This window comes from Helianthus annuus, chromosome 14 (genome assembly GCF_002127325.2).
Source record: "Helianthus annuus cultivar XRQ/B chromosome 14, HanXRQr2.0-SUNRISE, whole genome shotgun sequence".
Classification (NCBI taxonomy): Eukaryota; Viridiplantae; Streptophyta; class Magnoliopsida; order Asterales; family Asteraceae; genus Helianthus; species Helianthus annuus.
In genome coordinates, this window is record NC_035446.2 from 107,689,418 (window position 1) to 107,706,497 (window position 17,080).

General features: G+C 36.9%; 1 protein-coding gene across 1 annotated transcript; it reads right to left on the minus strand.

Annotated features, from left to right (window-relative positions):
* Nucleotides 1-12,486: 12,486 nt before the first annotated feature.
* LOC110907131 lies at nucleotides 12,487-13,134 on the minus strand. Its single transcript, XM_022152157.1, has one exon. The coding sequence runs from the start codon at nucleotides 13,132-13,134 to the stop codon at nucleotides 12,487-12,489; it is 648 nt and encodes a 215-aa protein (XP_022007849.1).
* Between the last annotated feature and the right edge of the window lie 3,946 nt (nucleotides 13,135-17,080).

The window sequence follows — 17,080 nt, forward strand, 5'->3', positions numbered from 1 at the left end:
CATACAACTCCCACTGAACTTCAGAACTATTCCCAATTAAAGCCTTTATGACTGGAAGTTACGTGACAGCAGTTGACAGTAATCAAAGAATAATCCTTGGTAAACGGAAGTTCTAGTATGTATCTCAGGTCAAAGGATACCAAATGAGTATACCAATATCAAATCATCTTATGACTAAGATCCATGAAGATGATCTGATGCGAGTTACATCCAACGTCATTCATAATGAGGTATGTGAGTTTGGAAGTCAACTCCTTGAGTCCAAAGTCAGAATAGTCTTAATTCAGAATCGTTCCCATGAGTCTGACCGACTATGGATAGTTTAGAATGCAAGATTCACGGATTAAACGTATTAAAATCGAACATAGTTATATAATTCAGAATTGCATTTAACTAGTAAATCAACAATGAATTCAAAAGTACAACTGTTAAAAGTTCGTACATCCAAATACTAAATCAAAACATACTGCTAGCTAATCTAAGCCCGATAGCACCCGTGTGCTGATCATGCTTGTCCTGAGTCATGGGCTTAGTAAACGGGTCTGCAAGGTTTTGATATGTGTTCACCTTGCTTATCACGATGTCTCCACGTTCCACAATTTCCCGTATGTAGTGGAACTTTCTTAGAATGTGCTTGGCCCTGTGATGAGACCTGGGCTCTTTGGCTTGAGCAATAGCACCCGTGTTATCACATAATATCTCGATGGGTTTCTTAATGCTTGGAACCACATTGAGGCCGGTTATGAATTTATTCATCCAAGTGTCACACCCCAATATTTCCACGTATTACTGGTGGGCCCGGCAGGGAGTATCGTGACGTAGTTGATATCGTCATAGTCAAATGTATATAGTTTAATGCACAGCGAAAGTCTTGGATGAAAATAATATTACAAAACCGAAATTTAAAGTATAATTAAGTATTATACAAACGGTTGTATATGGATCCACAAGCGGATCTTAAAACAGAAATATAAATATTGTTCAACAGACTTTAGACATTTAGAACTTGCAAGATTCCTTATTAACGCCCCGAGCTCCCAGCCAATTACATACGGTACCTGTCACTTAGTCTTTTTGGAAAAATACGTCAGTTTACACTGGTAAATACAATTAACCAACTCTTTTGAAAGCATTTATAAAAATTGGTTTAAATGCACAAGGCACAAACATTTTATAACTTGGGATAATTATATTAATAACAATCCTGTATCAGATTTACATGTTTGTCCAACATTTAGGGCCGGTATAAAAGCTTGATATGTTTGAGGAATTCTGAGATTTTGACCAGTCTTAACTGCTTAAAATAATTTATTTAATATATAAAATTAGTAGAAAAAGGTTTGACATGTAAATGATATGTAAAACTCATTTTATTAGCGAAAGGGGCATTATCGTCAATTACCGAGTCCATGCAAGAACTCTATGTTATGATCATTATAAAATTTGACAAAAATCTCCAAAAATCCCTAAATATTATATCATAATAGTGGGTAGCAAGTTTGGTGCCAAAAATTTGATTTATGCCAAAAATGCAATTTAGTTAACAAAAAGTTCTGTTTTACGATATCTTGCATAACTTTAAATTGAGACCATAAACTGATGTTTTTTGTGTCATACTTATATATCAGTAATAAAACTTTTTGTAGGATCGGATTCTGACCCGAATGAGTCAATCAGAGGAGTTTGATCAGATACAGGTGCGGAAAACAAGTACCTGACGTAGAAACAACTAGATATCTTCTTAATTCTCTTTTCTGATTAATTTGACAGCATTTACATTCAGTTCTCACACCGGCAGCACCTCGGTATGGAATCCGGAAAGTTACAAATGAGGTTCTCTTATACGGTATTTATAGGTGAGGAGGTCCCCTTATACGGCATGTCCATATAAGCGGACCTGATAGGTTCCCTTATACGGCATGTCCGTATAAGCGGACCTGACGAATAAGCTAACCTATTATGACCGAATAAGTGGACCTGACATAAAAGAGAACCTACTATGTCCGTATAAGCGGACCTATACTCTAAACCACGTAAACTCTCCAGTTTTCTCGTAAAACGCGCCCTAATCTATACATTACAATGAAAGACTCGATCTAAGACGAAATCAACAGATGTAGTGCACCAACAGACTCCCCCTCAGATGTTGATGGAGTCGACTATCGAGTCACAACAATGTTGTGTCTTCATATCTTCAGTCCTGATCAGTCTCTGGGCTTCTCTCTCTCTATCTTCTTCTCTTTCTCTTTTATCATCAACAAACTCCCTCACTTTGAAGTTTGACATCTTTTGAGTTTATCAAGTCTAACATGTGCTCCCCCTCAAATGTTGATTCTTCCTACACAACAACTCAACCACAACATAAGTTTTATGATAAACGTTTAAGCATATAAACATCACCAAACAAACAAACTAACCAGCCAATTAGTTACTGATGAACCACTTGGAATTATGACGTTTTTCTTATCAAAACAAACACAGACACCCAAACCAATTGTTCATCATGTTTAGCACTTCGAATTTTGAAAATCAGCCATTTAACACCAGTTGTCGAAAATCTTTTTGTGTTTTCAAAAATTTATGCTAAAACACACTAAAAATCTTTTTGGATTTTGAAATAAAGAAACTTGAAATGCAATAACAGAAAATATTTACAGACAATATTTTTGTGAGCTCGTGCAAGAGGATCATATCAGTTATGAGACATATCACTAACACCGTTAAGCTTTAAACATTCTCAGTTCTAAACAATTTACCTAGATTGTCAGTATGTTTGTCCACTTAAATCTTCACACAGACTTCAATTGATTCGAGATACGATGTTAATGTTTTAGAGACTTAAACTTAATTGTGTATCACTCCACTTGAATATACTCCTGTATCCAGATCCCAAATATTCAGTCTTACAGGTGAGTATACCACAGATGATATCTGTAAAGAGGTTATGTGCGAGGGCCGTGAGAGCTCAGGTCGATACTTCCGTATACGCAGAGAGATGACGGCTTCGACTTTTGGTGGGTCCCCTTTAGAGGATCTTTTGATTACAACAGCAGCGACTATCAATTTTATTGTTTCATCAGCTTGCTGAGGGCGATGCTATATTTCAAGCATTTTGCGAAAAGTATTATCCGGGGACTAGGTCAGTACTTCCATACAGCAGAAGTCCCGGAATAATACCCCAGATATCACTGAGTATAAAGACCTAGTATCTCAGAATACGGGACCTTTCAAACAAGATTTCGGGGGTTACCCATATATTCAAGAATAGTTACCCACGAATCAAACAAGTTTGATTTAGGTTTATATCTCGTTTCAATTTACTAAATGTGCGAAAATCTACTGACACATCCGCAGTAAGATCGTTTATCACATTTAAACTTTCCAATTCTTTAGCATGTTGTGATAGTCCACTGATGTACTATCATTTCCTCTTTTTCACAACAAAACTCATTTTTGATTTTATCATGTTTTTTGCTTTTTCAAATTTTCTAATGTTTTTGGATTTTCTGAAATTTTCTTACTCCCCCTAAAATTCAAACACATTAACGAAAATATGAAAACAAACTGTACAGAAACATGACAACCGATATCAAATTACCTCAAATCGCCATTCACTAGGCATAAACAATCAGAACTCCCCCTATCAACAAACTATTTTCCCATTTAGATTTCAAAACACTTAAGTTTGTTTTAATCAAAATGGTTTTTCCGGAAAATAAGTTTGATTGATTTTACCACTTGTAGGTTTATCAAACAAATGTTCGAGGATGTGGTTCATCATCTTGACTTCTAACCAAAAGTAGGAAAATACAAGTACAAATTAATGTCCTTGATTTACCATATGCAATCAAATCATCTAACCACTTGTAATTATAACCAACAAACATAAACAAACCTCTTTACCGTTTGTATGATTGACGTTACCGAATAAAATTCAAGAAAGATACCGATTCATGCTCCACGCTTACCAACCTGGGAGCTCCGGCAAGTCCTGAGACTTACTGTTCATAATATGTACCATCCCAGTCACAAACCAGGGATGGTTCAACTTTTTCTTTCGTTGTTTTCTTTTCATAAAATTCCTTAACCCCTTTGACTTTTCGATCAATCATCTTGCCAAAGATGTGTTTTACCTTGGGGTTAAAGACCTTCTCAGCATCAAATTCCTATTCATCATGATAAAATTGGTTAGAAATTTCAACTTTACCAATTTTCTTTTTATAATTCTCAGCCCGAAGTAATGGAAACTCCTCATCATTAACAATCGGAACTGATTTTTCAACTTTTACATCAGCTTCACATTTTGAAACAATTTGTGGCTCAACTGACTTTGTGGAATCAGTTTCATCGCCTGAAGATAGCTCCTCTGATTTCAACCTATCAGAATCATCGCTAGAGCTTTCACCAATACTCTTAACAACCCATTTCTGGTTGTCAGATTTTGCTCTTTTCTTGTAAAAATTGTTCGAACTCTCACCAATTTCAAAAATAGAATCTTTAAACAGTTTTGTTCTATCAAGTGGTGATTCGAATGCAAACACTTTCTCTTTGATTTTACGAAATACTCCTTGTTTTGATTGTATCGCATCCGAACAATCTTTTGCAATGTGTCCAACAGTGTTACATCGGTAACAGATTCTTGTATCTCGCTTCTGTTCGTCTTGCTTCTTCGCAAGAAACTCACTATTTGAGTCCCTCCAGAAATTTGTCTTTTCTTCTTCATCAGTTGATGTGCCTGAAACAAATGACATTTTGGATTTAAAATCACGAACATATTTTTCATTTTTCTGTTTTTCCGTAGGAGTAAAACCTAAACCTTTCTTTTTGAAATTACCGTTATGGTTTGATTTCTTTTGGAAACCTGAACCAGAACTGTAATTCTTTTTCTTGTTTAATCTCTGTTGAACTCTTGAGGTATATTTTTTAGGTTTTTCATTAAGAAATAAGTCTTTTATTTCAGAAATATTGATTTCTGTGAGTACGAAAACCTTATTTATCAATTCAGTTTTAACACCTCTTATAGGAAATTCTTCATCAGAATATACTTTGTCAGAATCATTCAAAGTATAAGCAACTTTAAACAATCCATCATCCAAATTAGATTTTGACAATAGAAATTTTCTATCATAAACTAATTTGTCCTGTTTTTCTGTTTGACACTGTGTGCTTGACCCAGACTTTGACTCTTCAATATCATCACTCTCTAACACATGATCCACGACTTTCTTCATCAATTGAGACTGTTGATCAGTGTCAGATGATGTAAACACAACATCAATACTTTCTGGAAGATTGACTGACGACTCTGACTCCCACTGTAAATTTGTGGCCTTTTTGACTCTTTCATCGTTTGGATATCTAGGCAAATATCCATTTTCCAGCGGGGGTGGACACTTGTTATAACTGACACCTTGCTTCTTACCAGATGTTGTCTTTACAGTGTCTTTTTTCTTGTCATTCTTCTTCTTGTCAGCAATCTTTTCCTCAACACTAACTTCAGCTGCTTTCTCTTCAGTTACCTCATCGTCTTCCCATACCTTCATGCTCTCAACCGTCGGATAAATCCTGTCAATAACATAGGAAGTACATGAGTAACTTTTTAATAAACGATTAACTCTCTCCGTTTCGATTCTTTGCAACTCAAGCTTTTATTCTAATGCAGCACACTTCTCAATATAGTTGTTTACAACTTTCTGCTTTGTCATAAACGCTCCCTGAAGTGTCTTCATCGCTGTAGCTTGTTCTTCACTCGTTTGGTTGTATTGATTCATCGCTTTGTTCAGCACATCGTAAGATTCCTTCAAACTGTTCAAGTTGTAAATCAGTGTGCTGTTCTGCTTCTTTATAGCTTCACAGTTCTCACACTTCACTGGAATCTTTTTCGCATCAACTTCTTCTTCAACCTTGAATTTAGGAACTTCTTTCAACTTTTGTCTTCTTATTATTGGAACATCTTCATCATAACTGCTCACTGGTGTCTTGATCTTTTTCTTTTTCTTCTTGGCCTTTTCATCTTCACTATCACTTTCAGCAAGCAACTTCATATCAGCTTTGAATTTTCTTGCCCAATACTCAGTATCATCATCACTATCCATGTTTCAATAACAGATTTCAAACAAAATCCCTTTTACAATACTCCACAAACTCTAAAACCAGTTTCAATGTCCAAAAACTTGTTATACTTTGAACTTAGGCTGTAACTAGGCCTCCTCTTGATTGGACCGACAAATGTATCTTGAAGCTTATTAGACCGATCCGATTCACCTTTTATTGGACCACACTTTTGATGTCAAATAACAATGATTAAAAGTGGATTTTTTTTATTTGGCCGTGATTTTTTAAAATGACAACAATTACATGTAATAACAACTATTGGACCAAAAAAAAACTTTAACATGTGATTGGATCGTTTTTTATACACTTGGGCGGTGACTTCACTCACAAGTGGGCAGCTTGCTTTTATTGGGCCGCTAACCTAGTGGGCGGTGCACCAAATCAACAACAACAACAATTTATAACCTTTCACCTTGATTGGGCCGAAATTGATTGTTAACTTGTGATAGGACCTCAAAAAGGTTAGGGGTCGGTGCACTTTGGTCAAGATATCCACATGATTAAAGTATCACAAATCTTTAATGCTTTTTAATTGTGAATCATTCAATGGCCCACAACTGTTTTTAATACGAATCTGATTGGACCTAATACTTGAATCACATGCAATCAGCAGACAACTTCACAGTAACTCGATTATATCAACCGTTTAACCTTTTACACAACTATCATGGGCGACAACTTTGCATGAGCAGCTGACTTTTAGTAGGTCAATGACTGTTATAAGCGAACCTCATAAACAATTATTCTCTGATAAGCGAATCTCATAAAGTGTCAAAAAAGCGAACCTAAATTGTTTTGTCTTTTTAAGCGAACCTGATGCTAGCAATGACACTATGAGTGAGCCTTTTATGATACTAACCAATGAGCGAACCTGACTTTACTATATAATCGAACCACGAAAGTTGATCAATGAGCGGACCAAACACTTGTCCTATGAGCGAACCAAACCTCAAAAGACACAAAGAGCGGACCTTTAATGATGTGACCAGATGAGCGGATCTCACAAATGCACTAAAAGCGAACCTGAATTTTTGAGCGGACCTACAGGATTTTTGAGCGGATCTACTAAGTTTCGAGCGAATCTAACACATTTGGAGCGAACCTGTGAAGTACATACGAGCGGACCTGTAAGTTTGACGCAAAAAACGAACCGAAAAACCTCGATTTCTCCTAAACGGCTAGGAGTTTCGATCTGAAACTTGGTAGGGTTTTAGATCAGGTATACACGCACAACATATCCAAAAATCAGCTGAAACGGACCGTGAAAACTCGGTCTGACGAAGAAAGAAGGTGTAGAAGTAAGAATACTTGACGAAATCCGGCAAATTTCAATAGAACTCCTCCTCCTGAAGCTCTGATACCACTTATAGGATCGGATTCTGACCCGAATGAGTCAATCAGAGGAGTTTGATCAGATACAGGTGCGGAAAACAAGTACCTGACGTAGAAACAACTAGATATCTTCTTAATTCTCTTTTCTGATTAATTTGACAGCTTTTACATTCAGTTCTCACACCGGCAGCACCTCGGTATGGAATCCGGAAAGTTACAAATGAGGTTCTCTTATACGGTATTTATAGGTGAGGAGGTCCCCTTATACGGCATGTCCATATAAGCGGACCTGATAGGTTCCCTTATACGGCATGTCCGTATAAGCGGACCTGATGAATAAGCTAACCTATTATGACCGAATAAGTGGACCTGACATAAAAGAGAACCTACTATGTCCGTATAAGCGGACCTATACTCTAAACCACGTAAACTCTCTAGTTTTCTCGTAAAACGCGCCCTAATCTATACATTACAATGAAAGACTCGATCTAAGACGAAATCAACAGATGTAGTGCACCAACACTTTTTGTCCTCTCATATTTTCAAAATCTTGTTTTAATAACAAAAGGGCATAATGGTCAATTTTAAGCAATAACGGAACATGCATGAAATCTCTGATTTCTAAGAGACCATGTAATATAACTTCAAAGAGTTATACTGACATATAATATGGTCACAAAGGAATCCTAAGGCATAGCTAAACTAAGCTAAATCGGGTCAGAACTGAAAGTCAAAGCAAAAGTCTAATTTTGCGACTTTCGGTTACGAACCGAGCCTAAACTCAGAATTGTCGGGTTGAACATGCCTAAACATGTTCTTATATTATTTACTAAGTTGTTTAAGTGATAAAATGTATTTTATAGCTTCTACATTATCAGTTATGATTTATCTTGCAAAAACTGACTCGTTTGACTTTTCTGTTAAGTAGTTTGACCCGACAATTGACCAAGTAAATGTGATAATTAGGAGGTGCCCTTTTAAGGGTTTAACACCTACATAATTACAAACATATAGCCATATTCAATTCGAATAATGGCTGGACCGTTTATGCTTAATCACAAAGTCAAAGAAGAATTACGTTGGCCCTTAAACTAACAAAAGCTTAACTACAGAAGCCGAGAACACTTACAAGGGTCCTTAGCATGAAAATTTGAACTATGAGAGCTTCCTTGTGAACCAGGATGCTTCAGAGAATAAGCTTAGAGAGTTTGATTTCTGATTTTGAAAATGGCAAGTTCAATTGCTCAACATTTGGTTCTATTTATAGGAGAGGATGATGGATTAAGATCAATACATGTGTCCTCAGGTGAATTTTGATGCTTCTAAGTGTCTAGTGGTTTTATAAAACTGTTAACTTGCTGCTGAATTCGAATCAGGGATTGCAAAAGATCTTCACAAGATTGCAGGTTGCATGCTGGCACCTGCCAGTTCTACTGGAAAATGGTTGCTGTCGCGCCACGCGCCAGACCAGGATGACCCTGGTGCGCCACACAAGGGAACATGTTTCAAAGTTTGTTTGTTTGTTTGCATGTTCAGTCCCTGCACTTTCTGAACGCGAATGACTGGCTTTTTCAGCATGCATGGTCAACATAATCAGGTCTGGGATGCTCTAGGGAGTAGGAACATGCATTCATAAGTTTTGGATGCTTTGAGAAAAGGCTCTCGATTGAAGAATTTCCATATTTACACTTATGACCCTTTTCTTGGAAATTTCAATTTATATCACAATATTGACCTGTATCATTATGAAATCTTTATCAGATATTCATGAGGGTATATTAATACGTTACAAAACTTCGGGAACATTAAAAGGTCACTCAGAGGTAAGAATTAACATGTTGACACTTTTAACCCCTGTGTTTCGTAACTTTTGATTTATAAGCACAAACGGCTTCTTGTGTTCGCCAAATTATTCAATTACGAATACGAACATTATATGAGGTCATTCAGAGGCACAAGTTTGGAATGTTGACGCTTTTGGTCCTTCTATTTACATCTTTACACTGTTTGGCAGTTTTAGTCCCTCAAGTTATCTTTTATGATGATCAGGGTTTATGACACATGTCACCACTGTATTGGACATGGTTTTGCGAGGTGTTACAACAAGCAGCCTCCTTTGCAGCATCTGATGCGGCTATATATTCAAATTTGGTAGTTGAATCCGCCACCACACTCTGCTTGGAGCTCTTCCATGAGATAGCTCCTCCACAAAACCTGATTGTGAGCGAGAGTCATCTCGGTCAGTTTGAAAACTAGCATCAGTGTAACATCTTACAGTGAGCTCCTCTTCTACTCCTCCAAATACTAAGAACATATCTTTAGTTCTTCTCAGATACTTCAGAATGTTCTTGAGAACAGTCCAATGGGCGATGCCAGGAGTTTGCTGGTAACGACTAGTCATGCTTAAAGCATGCTAGACGTCGGGTCTAGTACATAACATAGCATACATGATAGAACCAATCGTTGAAGCATATGGAACTGCTTCCATTCGCTTAATTTCAATGTCCATTGAAGGAGATTGCGATTTGTTCAACACAGTCCCTTTAGTCATAAGAACACATCCTTTTTTGGAGTTTTCCATCTTAAAGCGTGTCATCATTTTGTCCATGTATGTACTTTGACTTAGCCCAAGAAGCCGCTTAGATCTATCCCTATAGATCTTGATTCCTAGAATATAAGCTGCTTCTCCTAGATCTTTCGTTGCGAAACAAGTTCCCAAATAGTGTTTAACTTCGTTAACCATAGGGACGCTGTTTCCAATGATCAGTATATCATCCACATACAAGATGAGGAATAATATAGTGCTCCCACTAGCCTTTCTGTAAACACAAGGCTCATCTTCATTTTTGACAAAACCAAATTCTTTGATCTTTTGGTTAAAGCGAAGATTCTAGCTACGAGACGCCTGCTTGAGTCCATAAATGGACTTATTCAGCTTGCACACCCTATTAGGATATTTTGGATCAACAAAACCATCTGGCTGAACCATATAGACATCTTTAGAGAGATGCCCATTAAGAAAAGCGATTTTGACATCCATTTGCCATATCTCGTAGTCATAGTACGCGGCTATGGCAAGCAATATCCTGATCGATTTAATCATAGAAACAGGCGAGAAGGTCTCATCATAGTCAATACCCAGAGTTTGAGTGAAACCCTTCGCAACTAGCTGTGCTTTATAGGTGTGTACATTTCCATGCATATTGGTTTTTCTCTTGAAAACCCATTTGCTCCCTACTGCCCGAGATTCGGGGGGTAGCTCAACCAACTCCCAAACTTGAATATCACGCATAGATTGCATCTCAGCATTCATGGCTTCCATCCATTTCGCAGATTCAAGATCTGAGATAGCAGATTTGTAGTTAGCAGGTTCGTCATTAGACTCATCAACTACCAAGACTTCAGCACCTTCATGATGCCAAAGGTATCTGTCAGGTTCTTTACGAGTCCTGCTACTTCTGCAAACGCCTGTGTTTATCTCTGATTCATCAGCAACAATTTCTTGTTGTTCAGACGTTCCGACTTCATCGGCGGTTGTTGTTGGTTCTCGAATTTCTTCAAGATCAACCACATTATTTCCAGTTCCTCGATTAAGAAGTTCTTCCTCGAGAAAGTGCCCCTTCCTTTTGATGGAAATAACATTTGCATCAGGATGGTAGAAATAATATCCGATTCTTTTATAGTATCCGATGAAAACAACCTTTTCGCCTCGAGGATCGAGCTTATCATCAGCATCACTTGTGATGTATGCATCACATCCCCATACTTTTAGGTATTCCAAATCGGGTTTACGCCCATGCCATATCTCATATGGGGTTTTGTTTACCTTTTTAGTCGGAGCCAGATTGACAATGCGAGCGGCAGTCATATGAGCATGACCCCAAAAAGAGTGAGGCAAGTTAGTTCTACACATCATCGATCGAACCATATTAAGTAGGGTTCGATTTCTTCTTTCACTCACGCCATTAAGTTGGGGTGTGCCAGGTGGAGTGGGTTCTGAAATTATTCCACTCTCCTTAAGATGATTGAGGAACTCTAAGCTGATGTATTCGCCACCTCGATCTTATCAAAGTACTTTTATCTTTCTAGTAAGTTGGTTTTCTTCTTCGTTTTGAAACTCTTTGAACTTTTCAAAAGTTTCATGCTTATTTCATAAGATAGACATAAGCATATCGACTATAATCGTCGATGAAAGTAACGAAGTATCTTTCATGGTTTCTTGTCATGGTTCTGAAAGGGCCACGCACATCAGTGTGAATGAGTCCTAGCAGACCAGTGGCCCGTTCACCAACACCAGTGAAGGGATGTTTTGTGAGTTTTCCAGCTAAGCAAGATCCGCAATCATTAAAGGAGTCCTCTCCTGTGGATTCAAGAATCCCCTCGGATTAGAGCCATTTTATGCGTGCCTTACTTATGTGGCCAAGTCTACAATGCCATAGAAAGGTTTCATTAATACCAACTTTGTTACGCTTAGAAAGATGATATATCTTATTGCATGTTTGAACCATAAATACCATTTCGAGGTTTAGCCTCAAAATAAAATACATCATTCAAGTAAGCAGAAATAAAAATACTACTAAAAACGTACTTGAAACCTTGTTCAAACAAAAGGGAAACTGAAATAATGTTTCTGGTTATACCAGGTGCAAACAAACAATTGTTTAAATTAACTACAAGGCCAGAAGGACATGAAAAATGAAATGTGCCGGTTGCAAGAATGGGCACTCTTTTCCCATCCAACGATGAGTTCCATGTCGCCTTGTTTCTACTTCCTCTACTTTTCAGGCTCATACAAAACATTAGTGATGTGGTAACCACACCCGGTATCAAATACCCATGCAAAACATTAGTGATGTGGTAGCCACACTCGGTATCAAATACCCATGTGTTGCTGGAGACAGTAAAAAGTTTAATAACATAAATGAGAATACTTGAAGAAGTGCCAATGTTATTGGCCTTGTTCGCCTTTAGCTTGGCTAGATACTATGGGCAGTTCCTTTTCCAGTGCCCCATTTGGTTGCATTCAAAGCACTGACGCTCCTAGGGAGGGGGTGATTTAGCAACCTGCTTGTTGTTGGTGGCAGATTTGGCAACAACAACAGCCATTTTCTTGCCTTTGCTGTTATGAGCCTTTTTCTTGTTGTTGGGCTTCTTAACACCACCAGACTTGACCATCAGAACTTGGTTAGTTTTATGTGGAATGTTCATCTCGGCCGTTTTGAGCATACCATGTAGCTCAGGCACAGTCTTCACCCAAGCATTCATATTATAGTTCATAATGAACTGATCATACGAGCTAGGGAGAGAGTTCAAGATGAAGTCCGCTGCCATTTCATCTTGCAAGGGATAACCAAGTTTGTTCATCTGGTCAATGTACCCTTTCATCTTAAGCACATGAGTACTGACACACGATCCTTCTTGCATTTTACAGCTTATGAGCTGCTTCATGGTGTCATATCGCTCCTGTCGGGCTTGTTTCTGAAACATGTTTTTCAATTGCTGGATCATGTTATAAGCATCTTTATCTTCCATGTTCTTCTGAAGTTCAGGAGACATGGTGGCTTGCATAAGGCAGCCTACCTCAACGGCATCCTCGTTATGCTTTTCCAGTGCCATATGAGCAGCAGTAGTGTTATTTTCAGGCTCGGTAGGGACTGGGCCATCTAAGATATATAGCTTTTTCGCCATCTTGAGAACTATTCTCAGATTGCGGTGCCATTCGAGAAAGTTGGTGTTAATCAGTTTTTCCTTTTCAAGTATAGACATGAGACCGAAGGAGTTTTTTTCGTTAGACATCTGTTACATAAGCAAAGAGATTTTAATTAGTATTTTTTTGTATATCTCCTTATTTAATTAACGACCCATTACAGTAATTAGAACAAGGAATGAGAATCTGGTTATGTCAGTAGTAAAGGCAGTTGTGGCATGCACTTTAGTAAGTAACTAGGCAGACTGACAACGAGTGTCAATTGTGAGAATTGCACAACTCTCGAATATGAGGTCGCTAAGACAACTCTTGTCTATGCATTGATACGTTTAGCCTCATCTATGCCGACTTGTTACTTTCGAGACAGTTGGAGCATGTGGTGAGAAAAGAAATAGTAATAGTCATCCTAAAAGAGGTACTTATGGAATGGTCGAATGTGTCAACGAAACCCTTCCACCTTGGAAGGATATGCTAGACATCAAGTGTGGTGTTGTGGCTCCAAACACTGATGGTTCGCTTTACGTTCCAAGTGTAGCTTGTGATAGGATGGCATAGACTATTGATTTTAATTATGGGTTAATTTAATATTTACCAAATAGGATCGTACGAGCCAATTTTAGAATATATTAGCCGTGACATCTTGATGAACCCTTTCATCTCTCAGGACACTTAGTTTTAAATAACCTATTAAAACTAAGTTTGTCACGACTTGTATAACTATATAAAAGTTAATAGTTTAGAACTATTAAGTTATGAGTTTTAGAAAGTTAAAACTTGTTAAATTTCAAAAACTCTAATGGTTATTATTTATTTTTAAAATAAACTATTTGTTTTATAACAATTATTTACAAGTTGTAAAAATCAGTTTAGAACTTGTTATAATTGATTGTGAACATTTTAAAACACCTTTTTAAAAGTTTGGTATTAGGTTGGTATGTTATATAACAACTTATATAATAAAAGCAACCATAATAGCAAAAATAAATATGTAAAACTTTAGGCCATTTTGTTTGATCTTGCTAGAGCCAAATAGCAAGACCAAACTGGGTCACGGGGTAACAAACAACCACAAGGATGGACCTAGTGCATCTAGTTGTCTTTAGCACCTCCTTGATTCCTGTAATGTATTCAGTTTTGTCTTCGGGTCTTCAACTTTATATTATAATATAAAATATAACAAAATTGAAACCCTAATCTATTACAACTTTGAGCCACAAAGTGGGCTAAAACAATAACAAAAATACAAGTACAAGGTCGGCTAGATTTACATATTCAACACAATCATATTGAAGTGAGCAATCCTTTGGTCAAATAAAAACAAATAAAACTTTTGACCAAATAACTTCTTACCCAAGAAATTTTTAGATCTGAAATTTTAAACAAGTTAAAGTTTGAGATCTATAACCGGTTAAAAGGACCGGTTCTGATTTGCATGTTGTAAGCGTGGCTCTGATACCACTGTTGGGATTCAGTGGTGTTAATTTTACTTTTAATCAAAACGGGTTTGACATATTTCATTAACTAAATATATAATTAATAAAAACGCAGCGGAATAAATATAAATAATAAACACCAAAAGTGAACCGAACAGGATAATGGATACAAATATGCAAATACGATATATAAAATAATTAATCTACTGATGAGATTAAATATACCTTGTGGTTAATAATTAACCGTGTGAGACACCGGGGTACAACGAACGAGTGTTGGACACAAACACGAACCGAGCGGCGATGGCGGTCGTAATACTAAATAACGAAAAAGGTGGCAGCACTTTGAAAGTGGTGGCCTTTCTTCTTGTTCCTTTTTTACGGCTGTAGGTATCTCACAAAGAAAAAAAGGAAAATTCCTTTTGTTTTTTTTCGGCAGATAATGATTTCAAAAGATGATTATTATATTATATATAATATAATTAGGTTAACAATTAACCTAATCACCTTTTTTGGTTCCTAAAGCCCAACACATCTAGTACAAGCCTAAATGTCATACAAAGCCCGGAAAACAAAGTTTAATTAGAAAAGTAATTAAACGTTATATTATTTATAACCCATATAAATATTTTTGAACCAAAGAAAAAAAAATATATAAATAATAAATCCCGTTTCTCGTGGATATACAATTATTCTAGATAAATATATATATTTCTTTCCGTTAATTGTTCGCGATCACCAGTTAATCGAGTTAAATGGATTTAATGTTCGTTGCCCAAGGTGTAACTCTTACGGGTCATAGCTCGGTCAACAGCGTTGACTTATCGAACCCGTACATATAAATCCAACACGCACTGCCTGTGAACGTTGGGTTATGTTAAGAGCTTATTTGCGTGAACTTTGGTTTGACTTGTTATTCACATGCCAGATTATATGTTAATCTTGATAACTAGGTTTGCCATGTGGATTGTTCTTTGTTCATACTCATTTTATACTTATATGCTAATACAATTAAACTTGTATACTCGCCAATACTTTTGTATTGAACTATACTTTAAAACATGTTGCAGGTTTATGATGATGTTGATGATGCATGGAACGTAGTAGGATGCCTAGAAACACATTTTTAGACTTTAATACTTGTTGTATTGTAATTCATTTGTTTCAACTTGTTGTATTTCCTTTTCAAACGATGTAATTTGATTCTTTTAGCAATGAAATGAAATTTATCATTAAATATTTGTCATAATCTTAGCGTTATGTGTAATGAGCAATTTGTTTCGTCTCACTCCGATGTTTCCGTCATCGGTTGGGGTGTGACAATCACGCCCCGTGTCTTGTGAACCGGGAGTAGCCAGTCACCTAGCCAATCACGCCTCGTGAATGGACCCAGCCAGCTTGTAAATAGAGGCTATTCTCCACCATTTTCACTTGTGTAACATCCGTAAAAAAATCGAATCCTAAAACCCGACCCGTTTTTGTAACTCGTTCCGTTTTCATATTCCATGTAATTTCATTTAATGTTCAAGCAATAAAATGTTTCGGATTCAATGTTTTGATCATACATGTTATCATTTCTGGTGATTTATAGTCTCACACATGTTTTATACAAGTTTCTAAATTTATTTTCATGTAACTTAAAGCAACCATCCCTCTCTCAAGGTGTAAGACTTAGGTTTTTCCTTAAGTTGTTAAAAAACTTTGGAGACTTCATGAACACATCTAACGCTCATATCTTGACCTTCTTATCATCCAAACTTCATTGTACTCATGCAATAAGATAATACATTGTGTTTTGGAGGGTTTAGATGTAAATCATCACAAGCAAGAAGCTCTACATGTTGCATTCTTAGTTTTGGCATAAGATGAATTTTGGGTGGCTTTCTTGCCAACTTTTCTCCATCCTTGGGCTATTATTCTGGATCATTCAAAGCACCAAGATATACTTGGTATATTAAGGAGCAAGTATGTTCAAATGGTGCATAGAACTGAGCCTAAGCGTAGCGGGAATCTCACACACACAAGTTTAAGAATGTAACCCTCGACCCGCATTAAGATCCAAGGTTTATACCCAATTCTCGGCACCATAATTTTTGTATTACACTCTTCCTTCTGATAATACTCTGAAAATAGTGAACGTAGGCGAAAACTACGCGCGAAACGGAGTTATAACGAAGCAAGAATCGCGAAAACAAGTTTGGCGCGCGAACCCCCTTTTCACTCGTCCCACATCGCCCCAAAAACAATTTTATGCTCCTTTTAACCTATAAATATCCTTGTTTGGTTCCTTGTAGCTTGCAACACCTAGTTTAAGTATAAATAAGGGGATTAACCAAATTTGGTGGTTCCACAAGCGCAATACCCCTTTATGTGTTGTGCGTAGTAGTTCTTTTACGCTTTCGACAAGGAGGTGCTGCCCTTCAATCTCTTCTCGTTTTGCAAAGATTCTTTTTAGGTAATTTTCTATTCCTTTTCATTATTCATTTATTTATCG